Below are 16,679 nucleotides of genomic sequence, written 5' to 3'. Positions count from 1 at the left end.
AACATACTTGAGAACAGCTTCATGAAGGACGACCAAGACCCCACACAGCTCCTTCTGACATTAAAACATGCAGTGCCAACGGAAAATTATTCTGCTTCTGAACAAAGAAAGACATTCTCTCTAGTCTTGACAATTGACTAGTTCTACAAAAGTGTCCCAATACTGAATTTCAGCTGCAGCCTGAGCCTCCCCCTCCTACTCAGAGTTAATGTAATACCCGCATCATCAAAGAATTCAGATGGTCATTTTAGTACATTTTGTAAAGGCCCGGCATATCTCACGCCTTCACTACCACAGTGTATCAGGTGTCCTCCTCCTCAGTTCTCAGCCAGAAATCAGCCTCCGGGGAGGACCTATAAGGCTTCTGTGCTGCAAGTGGAAAAAATGTCCCTGGCATATTAAGCCCCACAGAAGGTCAGGCTTTACAAAAGGAAGAGTTCAAGGTACTCTGTGAGAAGCTATTGCTCCTCATTTGGTCTATTCCAGATCTAGACAGACACATCAGCTTCTTAGATCTAGATCTATCAAACTGGTCTTCTCATTTCTGGGTCCACACAGAGCAAGTCTTTAGCCCCTGACCCTCACAGATGCAGGGCCAACCACCAGGAAGCTTTGCCGTTTGTCACAGGAGAGCTGGACCACTCGGAACAATACACCCACAAATCACACACAGACCAGCGATCTGTGCTAGCTGGAAGACAGGAGACACCGGTGATAGGATATGTGTTGTAAATCCAAGAAAAACTCAGGAAGAAGAGCAACTGGTCTCCCCGCTTCTATTGAGTACTCTTAATTACTGAGCCACTGCATGACAGAGACACACCTCCACCACTTTACCTGTGAATGCCTGCTATGATACAGGGAGCTGCTGATGGAGATGACGTTGTCAGGTAGGCAGAATTTTATTCTTTTAATGAAAAAGTCTTACGCATTTATGGAATGGGAGTTAAGGCAGGCTCAGATGTCCACATGAACCTGGCTCTTAGTCTACACTGAAAAAGCTTTATTTCCTAAACAGATGCATGTTTTTGAAAGGAATTAAATATACATTACAGGAAAGAGGAAAGTACATGGTGAAGATAGTAAGAAATCTGTCCATACCTCTGAAGCACCCTGGCGCGAAACCGAGCTTTCTGAAGGCCACAAGCACCCTTCCTGGAATGTAGAAGAAAACAAGAAAAGAGGAAAAATTAATAGATCACATCACCATCCTGCCTCAGTGCCAAAACTCTTACAAGCAGTCAGCTTTGAAGGACTGGCCCTCGCCACCCAAACAGAGGTGGTAAGCAAGTAACATCCCACCCTGTTCTTTCCAAAACTAGAGCAAACAGCAGCTCTGCACCCAAGCAGGTCAAGATTGGTCCATTTTGCAAGTGCTGAGATGCCATCCACAGCACCCGGCTGGTTGCAGCTACGACCATGTTGCAACATGCAGGAACGACTGCGGACACTTCAGCGCTTTTGTGCTGAGCAGGTACCTGTCACCTCCCAGCTCGTGACAAGGCCACATCAGCGAGGTTGGCAGGTCCAACGAAGTTGACCTACCAGCCAGGATCCCAATTACACGCCAAAGCTGAAACAGTTCGCAATGAAACCTGTCGTCTGTAGTCTCAGTGAAGTGACAGTCACTCTAAACTCAGGTATATTCTGGTCAAAACTGCCAGTTGCCCAACTCCCGCCATAAGCAGTAGTTAGACGGCTGGGTTTCAGCCACCTGTTCCCCTCTTCAACCACCTCCCCAAACACCTTCTCAGGCCAAAGTATTTTCCCTCTCATGCCTTGAGAGCCTGGTTCTGATGCTGTACCAGCACTCAGGGCAGAATAAGAGTGAAGAACAACATGTCAATAAGGGAAAACAGCTTAAGGTATATGATAATTTTTTCTTCTTAATTAATTGTTTAGAGTATCACTAACTACCACAATGGGTTTATTTTACTGGAAATTTCAAAGCTGAAAAGGACACGTCAGAAAGTATAAAGCACAGAATTTCAATCTTGGTTCAGAAAGAGAAAATCCAAACATTGTATGGTCACAACTATTTTCGTGGTGCCAGTTCAAGTTTCATGATTTTATAGACACAAGAAATTTCAGGAACAGGAAGGAAAAAGCATACTGTCCCCAAAAGCACTACCTTGTGTAGACTACTTTCAAATCTTACCATACTGCTTCTTCTCACCATAGCATCCTTCAACATATTTCAGATGTAAAAACAGACCTAACTAGATGTTCATCATGACACTCAGAGACCAAAAGCCACCTGTGATCTGGTCAGGAGAGTCCACCCCAGAGGAAAGCTGCTCTGAGAGGAATCTCCTACAGGATTCAGCTGTTAAGGGAAATGCTTTGAATAACAAATCTGGTCAACCACTTTTCTTACGTAACTTTAGAGAGCAGAGGCAGGGAGGCTGACAACTGCAATTGTTTACAACCTCCCTTTGAAAGTATCCCCATGTGCAAAGGCCTGATACGAAAGACAAATCTTACGTAGTCACATATTTCAGTGCCTATATAAGGTTTTGTCAAAAGAAGAAGTTGTAACTGTGTAACTGTATATAGACATGTACATATACATGTACTCACCTTCCTTTCCACCCCTCCATCACCTGGATGCCCCCATTTTGAAATATCTGAGGGTATAATTGCACAATTAAAAACTATCAGGTTATCAGCAGCTAACCCAGCAGGCTCCAAGCCTGTTGCAATTGTTAAGTAAAATATATTAGTCAAAGCTACACTGCTCAATTAACTGCCCGTGAACTACAGTCCATACACAGCCCAACAGCAGATTCCCAAGTGACAGTCTGAAAAATATGATTTATGTAACTGTCTTGGTCTCACGTTTAATGTGTTCAAGCTCAGAAGAGAGGAAAAAAGGCAAACCCAACCCAGAAAGGAATTCCATTTGCCACCACTACACGTTACTTCAACTCCCTTATGGAAGAGAGTTTCTGATGTGGAAATGATGGCTCCCATCCTAGGGCTCATCTCCCCTAAGGCAGGAGAGAGTAAGGAGAGTTGAGGGAGACAGTGCAGTATATGGGGAAAATCTCCTTGCACTGAGATGGAGCGGGACCTGCGTGCTGAGCCGAGGCATGCAGATGTGGTACCAGCAACGCCTTAACAGAATCAACTTGCTAGAAGAGTGGCACTGGCCGTTACTTCTACTGCTGCTAACTCCAGTACACTAGAAGACCCTGCCTGGAGGCACTGCAGCTGCTACAGGGACCACCCAGAGTGCAAGCAGGGTGCTGCAATAGGCAGACCAAGACTACAAGACCAAAGGAGCCCAAGGCTCTCCCAGCTCTGGGCTAACTATTGAGGAGGTAGACAGCTTGGGATGCAGCCGAACTGCAAGGTTGTGAAATGGTTAGGATGCAATGATGTGTAACAACATGGACTCTGTCTCACAGTGTGTCCTGCAGCCCACGTGTAACTACTCCCTTCCCTAAGGTTTCCTCTGGAGAGAGCAGCAGGCTGAATAAATCATTTGGCAGCAGCCAACCCCCAGTAAGATCTCTATCCCAGGAGCCAGAGAACTCCCCAGGCAGATGGCTGGGTAGCATGTGCGCAGCACGCCCACACTTGGAAAACACCAGGCTCACACACCACGTGCAGACCAACCTCACCATGCATAGCTCGTTGGTCCAGTGCCATAGTACAGGAATCTCTCATCACCGCTAGAGTAAGCCCAGACCAACCGGCCCAATGTAGGAAAAGGCGGTGTGCTCTTACTTCAGGCAGTCTTGAAACGGACAGCAAGAGAGGCAATGAGAAAGGGAAGGGGTTAGCAAGCAACTGGGTTTCCTGCACTCAGCTATAGAGAAACCCCTGAACCCTTCTAGGACATGAATTTATTGTACAGTGACCTGCAATGACACATACAAACACGTAGAGGGGCTTCCTAGACTTTAAGAGAACAGTATGACAACATGGGAAAGAGTACAGAGAGAAGAGAGAGACAGAAAGAGACAAGGGACAACCTGCCAGTGCTTAATTGTGAATGGCTCTATGAAGTTTTTATTTACATGTATTTGAGGGACAGAATAGAACAGGAAAATAATTTATGCCTGATATCATGCACTAGATACCCCTTATCCTTTTACATAGCACGTAATTCACGAGGTGCCTCCGACCCAGACTCCGCAGCTTGCTGCTGAGCAGTGTGGCTCCTGCTTCAGGGCTGGCCTGGGAGCTGCCAGCTCGGCGCAAAGGCAGACTGCTCAGGTCTGTCCGCAACCACTTACTTAGACATGCGCTTCCGCTAACAGCCCAAGGCTAAGAGAAAAGCTAGGAAATGAATAAAAATTTAACACACTGAAGTCCTTTGATGAGTCTTACCCTGAGATGCTGGAGGTTTTCTGCACTTTGCCTTCCATAGATAAACCCCATCTCCTCTACAGAAGGTGACATCTGTCTGGAACAAGAGAACTGCGTCCAAACAGGTGCCTGCACCATCTTCCCGATTTGGGTCTTTTCAGTCATTCTGCCTTCCTGAAATCTCTACATCCACCACAGGAAACTTACTGTCTACCCTTCTCAAGTCTTTCATATCAGGGAAATCCTCTCTCCCCTAAACTGGGCAGATACAACCTAATCCAAGGGTTGGTGCCCACCTACCCCTATGTTCGTTGGGTGATGACAAGGGGATGAGAGGAGAAGAAAGGAAAAAAACCTGTGTTGCAGAAGGAAAATACCGCCACGACTTTTCTTTCCCCAAGATGTAGATGTAAGAAATAGCATGCAGGGACTGCCATCAACAATTTGGAGTGACCTACACTGTGGAAAAGTGTTAATTTCTTGCTCTCTCCCTGCCCCTCTACTTACAGACCTACATTCCACAACTAAAATGCTTCCCTGTGCTCAGGTCAGTGCAAATCAGGTAAGAACTGAGAGCATTTGTATTTATATTCCCTGATATTGTTTCTCTCTTTATTATTCAAAACAGCAAGGTATATTTCCTAATGATAAAAAAAAAACCTACTTTCAACTTCGTTTCACTCAGTGACTTCTCATCCTGTAAGCAAGACGGAATTGGACACAGGCAATACGGCTCAGCATGACGGCTAACCAGCTGCCAGGCCTGGCGCAAGCTGGCAGCCCCAGGACCGCACTGCTTGGCATCATGCGGATAGGAGCTTCCCAGCTACCAATGCCCCCTCACACCAAAAGCCCAGGGTGTTGTACAAGTAGGTTTTAGGTATGTGCAATCAAGGCTAAGCCTCAGCAAATGCCATTTATCCTTTTTTTTTCCTGTGGGCAATATATCCTTTACCCGCTTCTTATAGGTTCTCAGTAGCCATCCACTTCAACTTTCTCCTTCTTAAAGAGACTAAAAGTCTTCAGGCATGAGCTTCCATGGTTAAAAGTAACAGGAAGAGAAAGCTTATACATTCATTCCTATACTGTATTCATCTTTAACATTGTTCGGTTTGGGAACAAAAAAGAATGAGTCTCCATGGTAAATCCTAGCTCCTACAAATAACACCAAAACAAGAAAAATCCTAGGGATCCAGCTACATCACTTGCTGACCTTTGCGACTGCTGGTTTCACAATAAATTACAGAAATTAATGTTGTGATTAGGTTTTGAAATAACAGCATCATTTAATAAATCCAGCTGAGTGATTACTTATCTTATGGTAATGATTATTTAACTCAATATTGAGATCTTAGGAGATCGGAGAAGACTAAGATAATTGGTCTAATTCGTATTTTACAAATGTTTACAACCTCCAGAATTAAACAGTTTAGGAAGATTACTTTTTGAGGCCATTTTTAAACACTGTGCTTCCTGGACCACGTGGTGTCATCCAAACTACCTTGGCTGAGCATCAGCACATTGACAGACAGCAGGGAAGAAACGTACCTGAAGAAAAATTTTTAATTCAGGGTTAAGTTACAGGTGAAAATTTACATTCAGTAAGAAAAATTCCTCAAAGTGCAATAAAGCAAAATCATCCCTGGGCTGGTTTCAGCTAGGATAGAGTTAATTTTCTTCACAGTAGCTAGAATGGGGCTATCTTTTAGATTTGTTCAGGAAACAGTGTTGCTAACACAGAAATGTTTTTGTTATTGCTGAGCAGTGCTTACACAGCACCAAGGCCTTTTCTGCTCCTCACCTCACCCCACCCCACCGGCGAGCAGGCTGGGGGGGCACAAGAAGTTGGGAGGGGGCACAGCCAGGACAGCTGGCCCCAGCTGAGGAAAAGGATATCCCATACCATACAGCATCATGCTCAGCGATAAAAGCTGGGGGAACAGGGAGGGAGGGAGGGACATTCGGAGTGAGGGCATTTGTCTTCCCAAGTAACTGTTATGGAGCCCTGCTTTCCTGGGGATGGTTGAACACCTGCCTATTGATGGGAAGTAGCGAATTAATTTCTTGCTTTGCTTGTGTATATGGCTTTTGCTTTTACTTATTAAACTGTCTTTGTCTCAACATACAAGTTTTGTAACTCTTATCCCTCCAAATCTCTCCCCATTCCACCAGGAGCAAGCACCTCTGTGGTGCTTAGCTGCTGTCTGGGGTTAAACCACAACAAAACCACAGAATCCAAACTTTTTTACTGACTCTCAAGGAGATCTTCAGTTTTTCTCCAAGTTTAAGTCTCTGAGAATTAGAATACTGACTGAAAAGATCTCCTGAGAAACAAAAGTTATTTTTTCACTTTCTGAAATGCATTACAAGTATTAAAAAGTCCCTCTTTTCCTCTCGATTAAACTCAGATTTTTTTTGATTTTTTTTTAATGGAGATACATGTATACACCCCTCTGGCACATGTGAGCGTGTCGGACAGCAGCGCCGTTTCCCGTTCCGGCCCTAGGTGGCAGCGATACATCACGCCGCGCTGCAGCGGCAGCTGGCTCGAAACGCTCCGGGAAGGCACAGGGGCCCTCCCGGCCTCTTCTCGGGTGACAGAGACCATCGCAGCTCTGCAGATGGCGACGTTTTCCCTGCCCAACACGAGCGAAACAAACTACTGCGTTATCCCCAACAGGACGACAAGGTTCCGGCAGGGCTGCTCTTCCCTTTAAAAGCTGTATTTCCCCAAGGGCAGGTACTTCCCCCAGTACCAAGGGGGAGAAGTACTACAGCGAGATAATTATGGAGAGCACCAAACCTCCCACATGTGGTAGTCCACCTCGCTACACTTAAGAGCAATAATTTCTGTTACTTAATGCCTTAAAACTTACTTCCCCAACTTCACAGCGCTTTACCACTTCAAGTAATCTTCATTTCATCCAAGCGATGGAAGTAAGTACTATTATCCTTCCTCCTTTATTTGGAGAAGAAGCAAGTTGCCCAAGGTGACACATTTGAGTCGGGAGCCACCCGAAGCTGGTGCTCCTCACTTTCTAGTCCTACCTGCCGGTTTCTTAGATGGTCCTGCCCTTATTAAAGATGTCCTGAACTTTATTGTGGTAGACTTCAAAGAGCAGCAGCCAGCCCATGCTGTCCCTACTGGCAGCACTCCCTGAAGAGACAAGCCCACATCCCTCATACAGACAGGAGAACACAGCACATGTCCAGCTCCTGCCAACTGAAGCCTGCCTGGTGCAAAGCAAAACGTTTAGCAAAGCACGGTCGTCTACAGCACTCACGCTCTCTCCCTGCTACAGACTGCGTTCACGTTCCCAGTGGCATTTTCTTTCTTTTGTACATGTCAGCAAGAAAATGAGAATGAGTGATACAGGGATACCAGCAGGGAACAGAAGGAATAATGCCAACACCGGCAGGGAACAATTTAAAAGGCCAAGAGGCAAGACTAAGATTTGAAATCACTGACAAATCCCTGGCATTGTCAATATTGAGTGTTTTCTGTCACCCCCCTAATGTTCCCCTTTTATTCTGAAATGCTGTTCCGGGGAAGAGGGCAATATTTTTACAGCTGTGCTCCTGGAGCCTGGCATTCACGATGGGCATTATCAATGCAGGTCCTAATGCAAGCTGACTAGCCCCAGCAGCAATGCTGCCCTGGGTGCTGGGCGGTGGGGTCCAGTCAGGGTGAGCATCTTGTGTGATAGATACAGGGACTTTGCCGCCAGGAGCAGGCCTGAGGCAGTCCAAGTGTTCAGTACCCCTTCAACATCCAGTTCATAAGAGAAAAACACGGAGACAGAAGCCACCAGGACAAAGAGAAGGAATAAATTTAGGAACACCAGAAGCTCATTAAGTACCTCTCTGTAAATCACTTAATCTCTTTCTCCTCAACATCCCCCTGAAAATCACTGGCGATGACACTAAGAGTTAATCATCAGAGAACAAGATCGATCTTTGTTTTGTCCCAGCAAACAGCATAGTGCCGCAGCAGCAGCTCAGCTGCGGCTACCTACACTCCAGCAGGATGGTTTTGGTTACCAGCAGTGCTGCCCTCCCAGTGCAGAGCCAGCAACACATACCTCCCCTGGGATATCAGGCATACATACCCCATACACAGATGTGCCTTTCCAAGGCTGCCACATGGCTCTGCCCCAAAACAACCCAGCACTCCACACCCCACAGCCTTCACGTTCCCCTCAGATGCTCTGCAAACCGTGGCTCACTCCCGGCTGCGAAGCAAAACATGGCTGATGGACTGGGCAGCAGTGGGAAACCCTCCATATTTTATCCATTGCGGTATGGACACCATTCAGTACCATGTACACTCACTTCAGTGAGTCACGCACACTGCGGCTCGTGACAACGCAGCTGACACTCAGCATCCTTCCACCTTTCACAGTTAACGACCCCAAAATTTGTATTTCTGCTGGTGTTAAAACAGGGTTCAAATATTCTAAATAGCTACACTAGGAGACAGCAGGGTTTGCCTTGGAAGGGCAGGCAGCAGCCTTGGCAGTGCTGCTGCAGAAGCATCCAGTACTCCTGAGCACTCAAAGGTTGTCCTGACCCTGCTGTGATCTGTTTAAGGCCTCAGCACACTAACCCAGTTAATATAACAAGGACCTGGGCAAAGACTGGAATATGAGACTCCAGAGGGGATGAAAAGAAAAAAAAAAAAAAAGATTAATTGGTGGCCACACTGGAAAGCATATTTACAGAACATGAATGTAACAGCTACTTTCCAGCACGCACTTATCAAAGGGGAGGGTTTTTGCTTCTGGGATTGGTCCCTTTTCTGCCCTTCAAGTGTTACCAACACTTGTGATTCCAGTGATACTTCATCTTTTTAATACTCTAATTTCTGGGCTTGGAAGACAATGAGAATTTCAGCTTTAAGGCCTTTTTTGTTTTGGTTTTCGGTGAATTTTTTTTGTTTTTAACACAAAAGGAAGTTCATCCAGACAAAGAAACACACAAATACATTTTATTTCGTTATTGTGGAAGCTGTACTGCTCCATGAGTTTTACAGGTGTGAGGTTGGCAATAACAGCAGCAGATAATTTATCTGCTCATTTCTATTATAGTTTCTAGAAGAACCAGAATAAGAGAAATCATGTGTTCGATAGTTGGTCTTTACGGGGCCAGAAATCTGCACAATTCAGCCACAGCTCAGCTGTTGGATAGCACAATTACTAGAAATAGGACAGGGTTAAAGAAAGGAAAAATGAAGGTAACGAAAGGACAAAAAAAAAAAAAGCCCCTCCAAATACAAAAGGCATGATTCTGCATCTTGGTACACATCTGCTACCTCAGTTACATGAAGGGGAGTTCACTTCATAGTTCACTACAGGAACTAGCCCACAGTCAATTAATTTTCTTTGCCATTTTCTTTTTAAGAAATACGGCCAAACTTCCTCTATTTCCATTCACTATTCCTCCACCAACAGAAAGCCTGAGTCAGAATGGTATTTTCTTCAGACATCAGTAGCTACTAAACACTTAAACCTGTTTTCAGAGTCCATATACCATTAAAAAACACACCCCACAAAACCATTCCCTTGGAAGAGAATCCACTTATCAATAGCATTTGCACACAGAACAAGGCCTGCCTGGTTAAAAAAATGAACATCTTTTCAAATTATATAATCTAACCTGCATCTTACTGCTCACGCGATTTCCCTTGTACAATTCACTCCTCCGTGGACAATAACAGACTGGTCATTTCCAGTTTCAGATCACAGAGCAAATGCTTTAGGTTCCCGACCCTCACGCAACACACACCGCTTTTCAGGTTTCCATTGTAAGCAGTGCACAACCAGTTTCTATCATAATGTCTTTCCAACACCTGAGGCACTGGGGAACTCAAACATATTTGACATCTGACCTAAGAGACCTCTTAGGTCCCATTCCCCACAAGTATGACCCAGCTTCAGCCTATCAGAAATCCAGGAGTCAATGACGACAAACCTATACCAGAGTTTTCAGAAGAATTAGTAACCAGTTCTCGCCAACTAATCATCAATTCCCATGAAGTGCTCACTTGCCTATGATTATCATGACTGAAAAGGGTGACAAACTGAAACTGAGTCAGTGTTTTAAAAATTATTTAAGAGCAGTTCTGGATACTACAGTGCTCCTAAGTCTCCACCACCAAACTGCATGTTCTTCTTCACAAGAAGGTGATGTTTCCTCCCTTGCATCTAAGAGAAAAAGGCATCACTTGCTCCGACAACAGAAATACTAACAAACCATAGAAAGGAAGGAACGCGTTACTCCATGCATTTGACAGCTTACTGCAGTTTAAAAAGATGTGTGAAGATGAAAATGCATTTCCTTTATCTCAAATTATTTAGTTTTAGGTACTTTTAGCAATTTTAGCTAACATTTTTCAGACAGAAGTGTGGGTCTTGAATGACAGCATCCATTTAAGAGTAACACAAATTAATCCAGCCATTTTTTCCAATCCTGAAGTCCACAAGGGCTCAAGGTTTGACAAGTTCCAGTTTTGTCTGTAAGCAAATTAAGAGCTAAATATTTCTGTGCTACCAAAGCACTAGAGAATGAGGCTACTTCCCCTCGAGGAGACAGCTCCTTTCGTCCTTGCACAGCCTCCAAGGTATGAGCTATTCACCCTAGCAAAAAGGCGCAGGTGATGCGCTAAGCGGGACCTTTGGGAACTCAAGTTGCCAGGGGTCCAGCTCCACAGCAGCTGCTCAGGTCCAGCCCTGGCTGTGGCATCCCTGTCTCCTCCCTGGCCCAGGCATTTCAGTCCTTTATCTGGCTGAAATCTAACTGAAAAAAACACGATTAGTGTTCAGCCAGATCAGTCCCCTGAGGCCTCTCACCATGACCCCAGTAGCTCCCTAAGCACAAAGAAGGAGGAAACACAGGACCAGGATGGAAAGAAAGGTGAAACCGTGGACTTATGACTGGTGTAAACCATTATGGGGCTACACCTCTCAGCTACAGTCAGGTTTTTTGACAACAAAATGAAATGAAAGTGTGAACCCAACACTGCTGCCAGAAGTTCGATGCACCAAAATGCTATCCCCACCAGTGGCCACTTGGCTATCACAGTTAGCAAAGAGGCCAAGGGGCACCACTCCAGGGACATTGAAAAGCACATCAGAAAAAGGACCTCCCTGCAACAGCAGAGGATACTGCCTGGCTTGGGGGGGGGATGTTCCAGGGCCACAGACACCCTGTGGTTAAACCCTCACAAGGGAGCAGTGCATACCACCCAGCAAACTCCTGGTCCCAAGGCAAGTTAGGGGCCCATTTACTGCTGGGTTGACAAAAGACAGCCTTAAGAGGTCTCAGCTGAGACTGTCTTAAGTGTTTGGCTCTGTAACAACACATCTTAACCACTCCAGTCCTTGGAGGGATCATTTTCTTGTTGTTTGAGTAAAACAAATGTTACATTTTGATGTAATTTGAATGAAACAAACACAGGCCTTTACTGAGCCAGTGGTTTGAATCCAAAAAACCAGTTATTGTAGCTTCACAAAAGAGCAATAGTGATAAAACTCCAGGATATTAGTAAATACATGGAAAGTCAAACAACATTTATTTCAAATCTTTGTACCCCAGGTGGTCTCCATCCATTTCCCCTACACTCCCCTTCGAATTACAGCAGCAGCAAACAGGATGTCACATCTGAGCCTCCAAACATAAAATGAAAATAGGCTACATAAAACGTAGTAGGGTCTAAAATAATAACTCTTTAATTAATCATATCTTAATTTATGTTATGATTTTTTGTTCTACTGACAAATACAACCTCAGCAAAAGACCTAACTATAGGGAGTACTGGAAGTGGCATGAGAAGTTTTTCAACAGTTGCCTGTGCTGGAGCTCCTCAGAAGGCTTTGCCGCAGGCCCGTACAGCGCAAAGAGAAGGTATTTGGTGCAAGGGGCTCATACTCACTGTCTGCAAAGTTTCTTCCTGTCTTCTGCTTTGGCTCTGTCGGTTGATAAAGGAGCGTGTCGAGAGTTTGTAATGGTTCAACAAGCAGATGATCACTACCACCATAACAGTTATAACTACAATTATAATGATGATTTGAACAAACTCCAGTTCAGCTAAAACAAAGAAAAAAAAGGAAAATATGTCAATCACACAGAGAAAGTTATCCATCAAAGCAATAACCTGAAAAATCCTCAGTATTCCATCAAGACTGATCTTGATTAAGATGTTACTGCTGTCCATTTCACAAAGTTTCGTGAAGAAAACACTGTTCCAAAGTAGTATGAAAATATTTTTTTGGCAGTGCCCATCATTCAGTATTAGTGGCTGCAGATCAAAGCTAAGAAACTTCTTGGTGATACTACTCTGCAGCCTTCACAAGTAACAAATTCTTCAGCATGAATAGTACAGACAAGCCTTCTGGAGAATAAAATGATTTCACTAGGAGAAAAAACAAACCAAAGACACTCAAACCCCACTCTATTTTAATAGCCACCTGCAATGCCAACTGAATCCAGAGGGTTCCATAAGCTTCAAAGCAGAGGCCACAGAGAAAGGAATCGGGACACTATCTAGTAAACTACTCTTGATTTTTCAACCAGCTGAACGGCACAAAAGCTATCTAAATCAAGAGGGGGATTTTTTTTTTCCCTATTGAATCTACATACAACGTCTTCTTCAATTGCTTCTCTCCAACTAGATAAAAATTAACTGTTCTAGGACATTCCCATTCAAGTAAAAATCTAAAAAGAGATCTGATATTCTAAAACAAGTTATGTTCCACTATGGTTAAAAATGAAACCAAGGCCTTGGCTGTAGCAAGAGATACAATTACAAGTAACTCCATCAGAGCCCATCATCTTATCTGAAGTCCTGCCTATACAACAAATATTAAGTAGATTTAGAAATGAGTCACTCTTTCACCCTTTTGGCTATACTGGAGCAGCAGGGATGAGCAAGGGGAGGAATTGCCCTTTGGAGTTACACACTTGCTGATATTTCTATGGAAACTACATCGCTCACAGGGGATGCTCTCATCTTGAAAGACAACTCCAGTTAATGGGAAGAGGTTTTTGGTTGCTAGCCTGGCAGAAAAAGCAAAGCAGCAGTGCAAGTTACTCAGTTTTGGCACTTCCCAGAAGTACTGTTATTTTTTTGGACACCAAAAAATGGACTTTGGGGAAGCGATACTAAATTTTCTGTTTTAAAAAGCCAATAAAGAAAGAAAGATAAACAAAATACAAAAACAAAAAGACAAAGCAATCAGAGAAAACAAGTTCCCCCCCCCCCCCCCCATCTCTTTCATTTGCAGTCATCCTCAGCCTTCTGTGTAACAGCAGTATGCAAACACAACACAACTATAAAGCCGAGCTAGACAAATGCTTTTCACACATAAAATCCAAAGTGACCTGCAGTGGAACCAAAGGAAGTCCAAGACTGTTTCATTATTCTAAGATCTCTTACAAACCTAAGACTCTAAGATCTCCAAACAAAACCTCAGATTACAGGAGCTGCAAGTGCACTGGTGTCCAGTGGAGGCTGGTGCTGAGGTCCAGCTGTTTGTCACAAGTTACCAGTGGGCACAGGCACACCACCATCTAAGTGCTGAGGTTCTGCAATCATCTCAGTAGGAGTAACTAAACCTATTTAAGGCTAAGCAAAGAGTAAAAGGGCAACAATACATCTATCATTTACTTTCTCTTTGCTGTTAAGTACCATCCACTCACCAAGCAGAACATCTTCAAAAATTTTGGTTAGTCAGTGCTTTGCTTCACTTTTGCTATCAATCCCATATGCAGTGCAGCAACATCCCTCCACCCCCCCTCGCACCACTGGAAGCTAATGTCGTCAGCACTAAAAGATCAAAAGGCAGGAAGCATAGCATTAATTAAAAAACAAACCCACCAAACCCACGTTTAAGTAAAAAGTTGAGGGGGTTTTGCCTCAGAAGCACAAACAAAATACAGACTTAACACTACTGACGACTGCTGCAAATCACATTCTGCAGCTACCGAGTACTAAAGGGTTTCTTTAACAAAACCTTTTTTGGGGGGTCCGTGTAATACTTTAGACTGGAAATTGAGAGACTGTTGCTAAAGGGCAACATGCAAAACAAGCAATGTTGATTTAGGCTTTCCTAGAATGCAAAGATCACTGGAATGACATATTACTTTCTCTATCTGCCGAGGGCAGAGTCTTCTAAATTTATCAGGGCTCCAGCATCTCAGCGGCAGGGGACAGTACCTCTCCTTTAGAAATAAATGATTGGGTCTCTGAGCATTTCCCTTGGCAGGGGGGAAGAATAATTTCGAAATGTTTGACTAAAACATGGCCACATAGTAAAGAAAATTAAAACCACAACACACAGGATTTTCCAAGTCCAGCTTTACACCGCAAATGCAAACTGCAACAGAACACCCTACTGATATTCGAGAGGATTTCCTCGCTTAAAGTATGGATTGAAAGAAAAAAGGAAGGTAATTTTCAACCTCACCCTTCCTCCTGACTAGCCCTCCTGCTACTCACTAGGTTATTAACAGGAAAAAGGGAAAAAACAAGAGCTGCAGCGGTCTCTCTTCACCGGCACCGCTCAAGGCACCGCGAGTGCTTCCCGGCGGCCGCCGGCCCCCGCCTCGCCCCCCGCCCCGGCACCTGCTCCAGCCGGCTCCTCCGCTGTCAGCTGGCAAAGAGACTTGGGGAAGAGAAACGACACGGTTTTTTACCTCCCCAAGTCTCTCTGTCACACTTGCATATACCTGTTTCTTTACACGCAGGAAATCACATTTATAATACATTTTTCTCCTCCTAGTAGAGTATTTTTCTATGGTAAGTGCCCAGCGCGGAAAAAGCAACTATATACTGAATGACGACACCTCCACAGAAAAGCATGAAAACAAGAGAAATTATTTATAACCCCGTCAACATGCACGCAAGCGAAAGCACCTGGACCGCCACCCGCAGTCCTCCTCGGCAGACAGACCCCCCCCCGGCCAGGGAAGCCCCCACGGCGTCCCTCGGCTCCGCCAGCCGCGAAGTTGGGCTTCGCTCCGGTAAGCCGGAGCCCGGGCTCGCCGCAGCCCTGCCCCTGCGGGCGCAGCAGCGAACAGGCGGGTACCTCTTTCCAACAACAGGTCTTTTAACCGCGCATCCTTCACCGCTGTCCTATTAAGCTGCTCACTGGACATGCTCGCCTCCGGCAGACGGGGGGCTCAAACCACTCCGCCAGCCCCCGCGGGGGGCACCGCATCACCGGCAGCCCTGGGCTCCATCCAGCGGGGGGACAGCGTCCCCAGGCTGCCCGCTCAGCCCTACGCGGGCACGGACCGACAGACAAGTCTCCCGGCCGGCCGGCCCTCCCGCCAGCGCACCGGCGGGGCCCGGCCCCGGCGCTCACACCGCGGCCGCCGCCGGGCAGCTGCCGCACGCCGCGGAGCGCCGGCCCAGCCGGAGCGGGCAGACAGGGCCGGCACTGGCCGCCCTCGCTCCCCGGGCCCCGGGCCGCGCGTGTGAGCGCTCGCACGGACACACGGACACGAAAGGCGGCTCGGCGCTCCGGACGGCGGGGCCCCGCCTGGTGCGGAAGGAATTTAAAAAAAAAATCGTAAAAAAACCCCGAAAACAATAAAGAAAATCGCGGTGAATCGCCGGGAGAAAAAAAAAAAAAAAAAAAAAAAAAAAGGCGGACAAAGCCCCCGGCCGCCCCGCTCCTGGCCGAGCCCGGCGCGGGGCCGGGAGGGCCGCGGGGAGGAAGGTGCGTAGCTTACCCGCGCCGCCGCCCCGCCGCTCTTTAAGCCCGGCCCGGCCCGGCGGGCGCTCGGGGCGCCCAGGCTCTTCCGCCTGCCCCGGCCCGCCGCGCCTGCGCCGCCGCCCGCCCCGCCCCCCGCACGTGCCCGCGCCCCGCCGTCACGCGCCCGCGGGGGAGCCGGCGCCGCGCCCGCCTCCGTCGGCTGCCGGCCCCGGCGGGGGAGCGGGGGTCAGCGGCACGCCCCCCGCGTTACCGAGCCATCCCCACCGGGGACGCGGCTCTTCGAAAGGCGCCGGAGAGGACCCCCCCCCCGTCCCGTCCCGCGCCGCAGGCACACAGCCGGCAGAAGCGGAAAACGCGGAATCTTCCCCGCGCAGCACCGCAGGCGTGGTCGGGGGGGGGAGTGTAAAATAACGGGGAGGCGCCCCCTGCTGCAATACGGTAACGCGCCAACCCCCAGAGGAAAGAGCGCCTGTCACCGCCAGCGATCCACGCACACGCGTTTAAAAAAAAAAATAAGAGGGGGAGGGGAAAGGAAAGCACCGGGGATCCCGAGCCTGGGGATCCAGCCGCACGCGTGGTTCCTGGCCAAGGCTCCCGGCTCCAGCAGCGCCCGCCCTCCCCTGCCCCGCGGCGGAGCCAGCCCGG

At 46.9% G+C, this 16,679-nt stretch overlaps 1 protein-coding gene across 6 annotated transcripts in view; it reads right to left on the bottom strand.

Annotated features, from left to right (window-relative positions):
* The window catches only part of LDLRAD4 (low density lipoprotein receptor class A domain containing 4), a 294,703-nt gene that overhangs the window by 10,535 nt on the left and 267,489 nt on the right, over positions 1 to 16,679 (bottom strand). For 3 of the 6 annotated variants that reach the window (XM_037378821.1, XM_037378820.1, XM_037378819.1), the window contains 2 exons: positions 12,248 to 12,402; positions 1,102 to 1,155 (listed from right to left, as the gene is read on the bottom strand). In XM_037378821.1, the coding sequence (XP_037234718.1) occupies positions 1,102 to 1,155; positions 12,248 to 12,402 (209 nt within the window). Of the gene's footprint in view, positions 1 to 1,101; positions 1,156 to 4,338; positions 4,649 to 12,247; positions 12,403 to 15,401; positions 15,949 to 16,050; positions 16,124 to 16,679 lie in introns of those variants that run through there. The other 3 variants (XM_037378824.1, XM_037378822.1, XM_037378823.1) reach the window with 3 other exon arrangements.

This window comes from Falco rusticolus, chromosome 3, assembly GCF_015220075.1.
Source record: "Falco rusticolus isolate bFalRus1 chromosome 3, bFalRus1.pri, whole genome shotgun sequence".
Taxonomy (NCBI): domain Eukaryota; kingdom Metazoa; phylum Chordata; class Aves; order Falconiformes; family Falconidae; genus Falco; species Falco rusticolus.
Note: the sequence above shows the minus strand (reverse complement) of the source record. Positions and strands in the feature narration are given on the sequence as shown.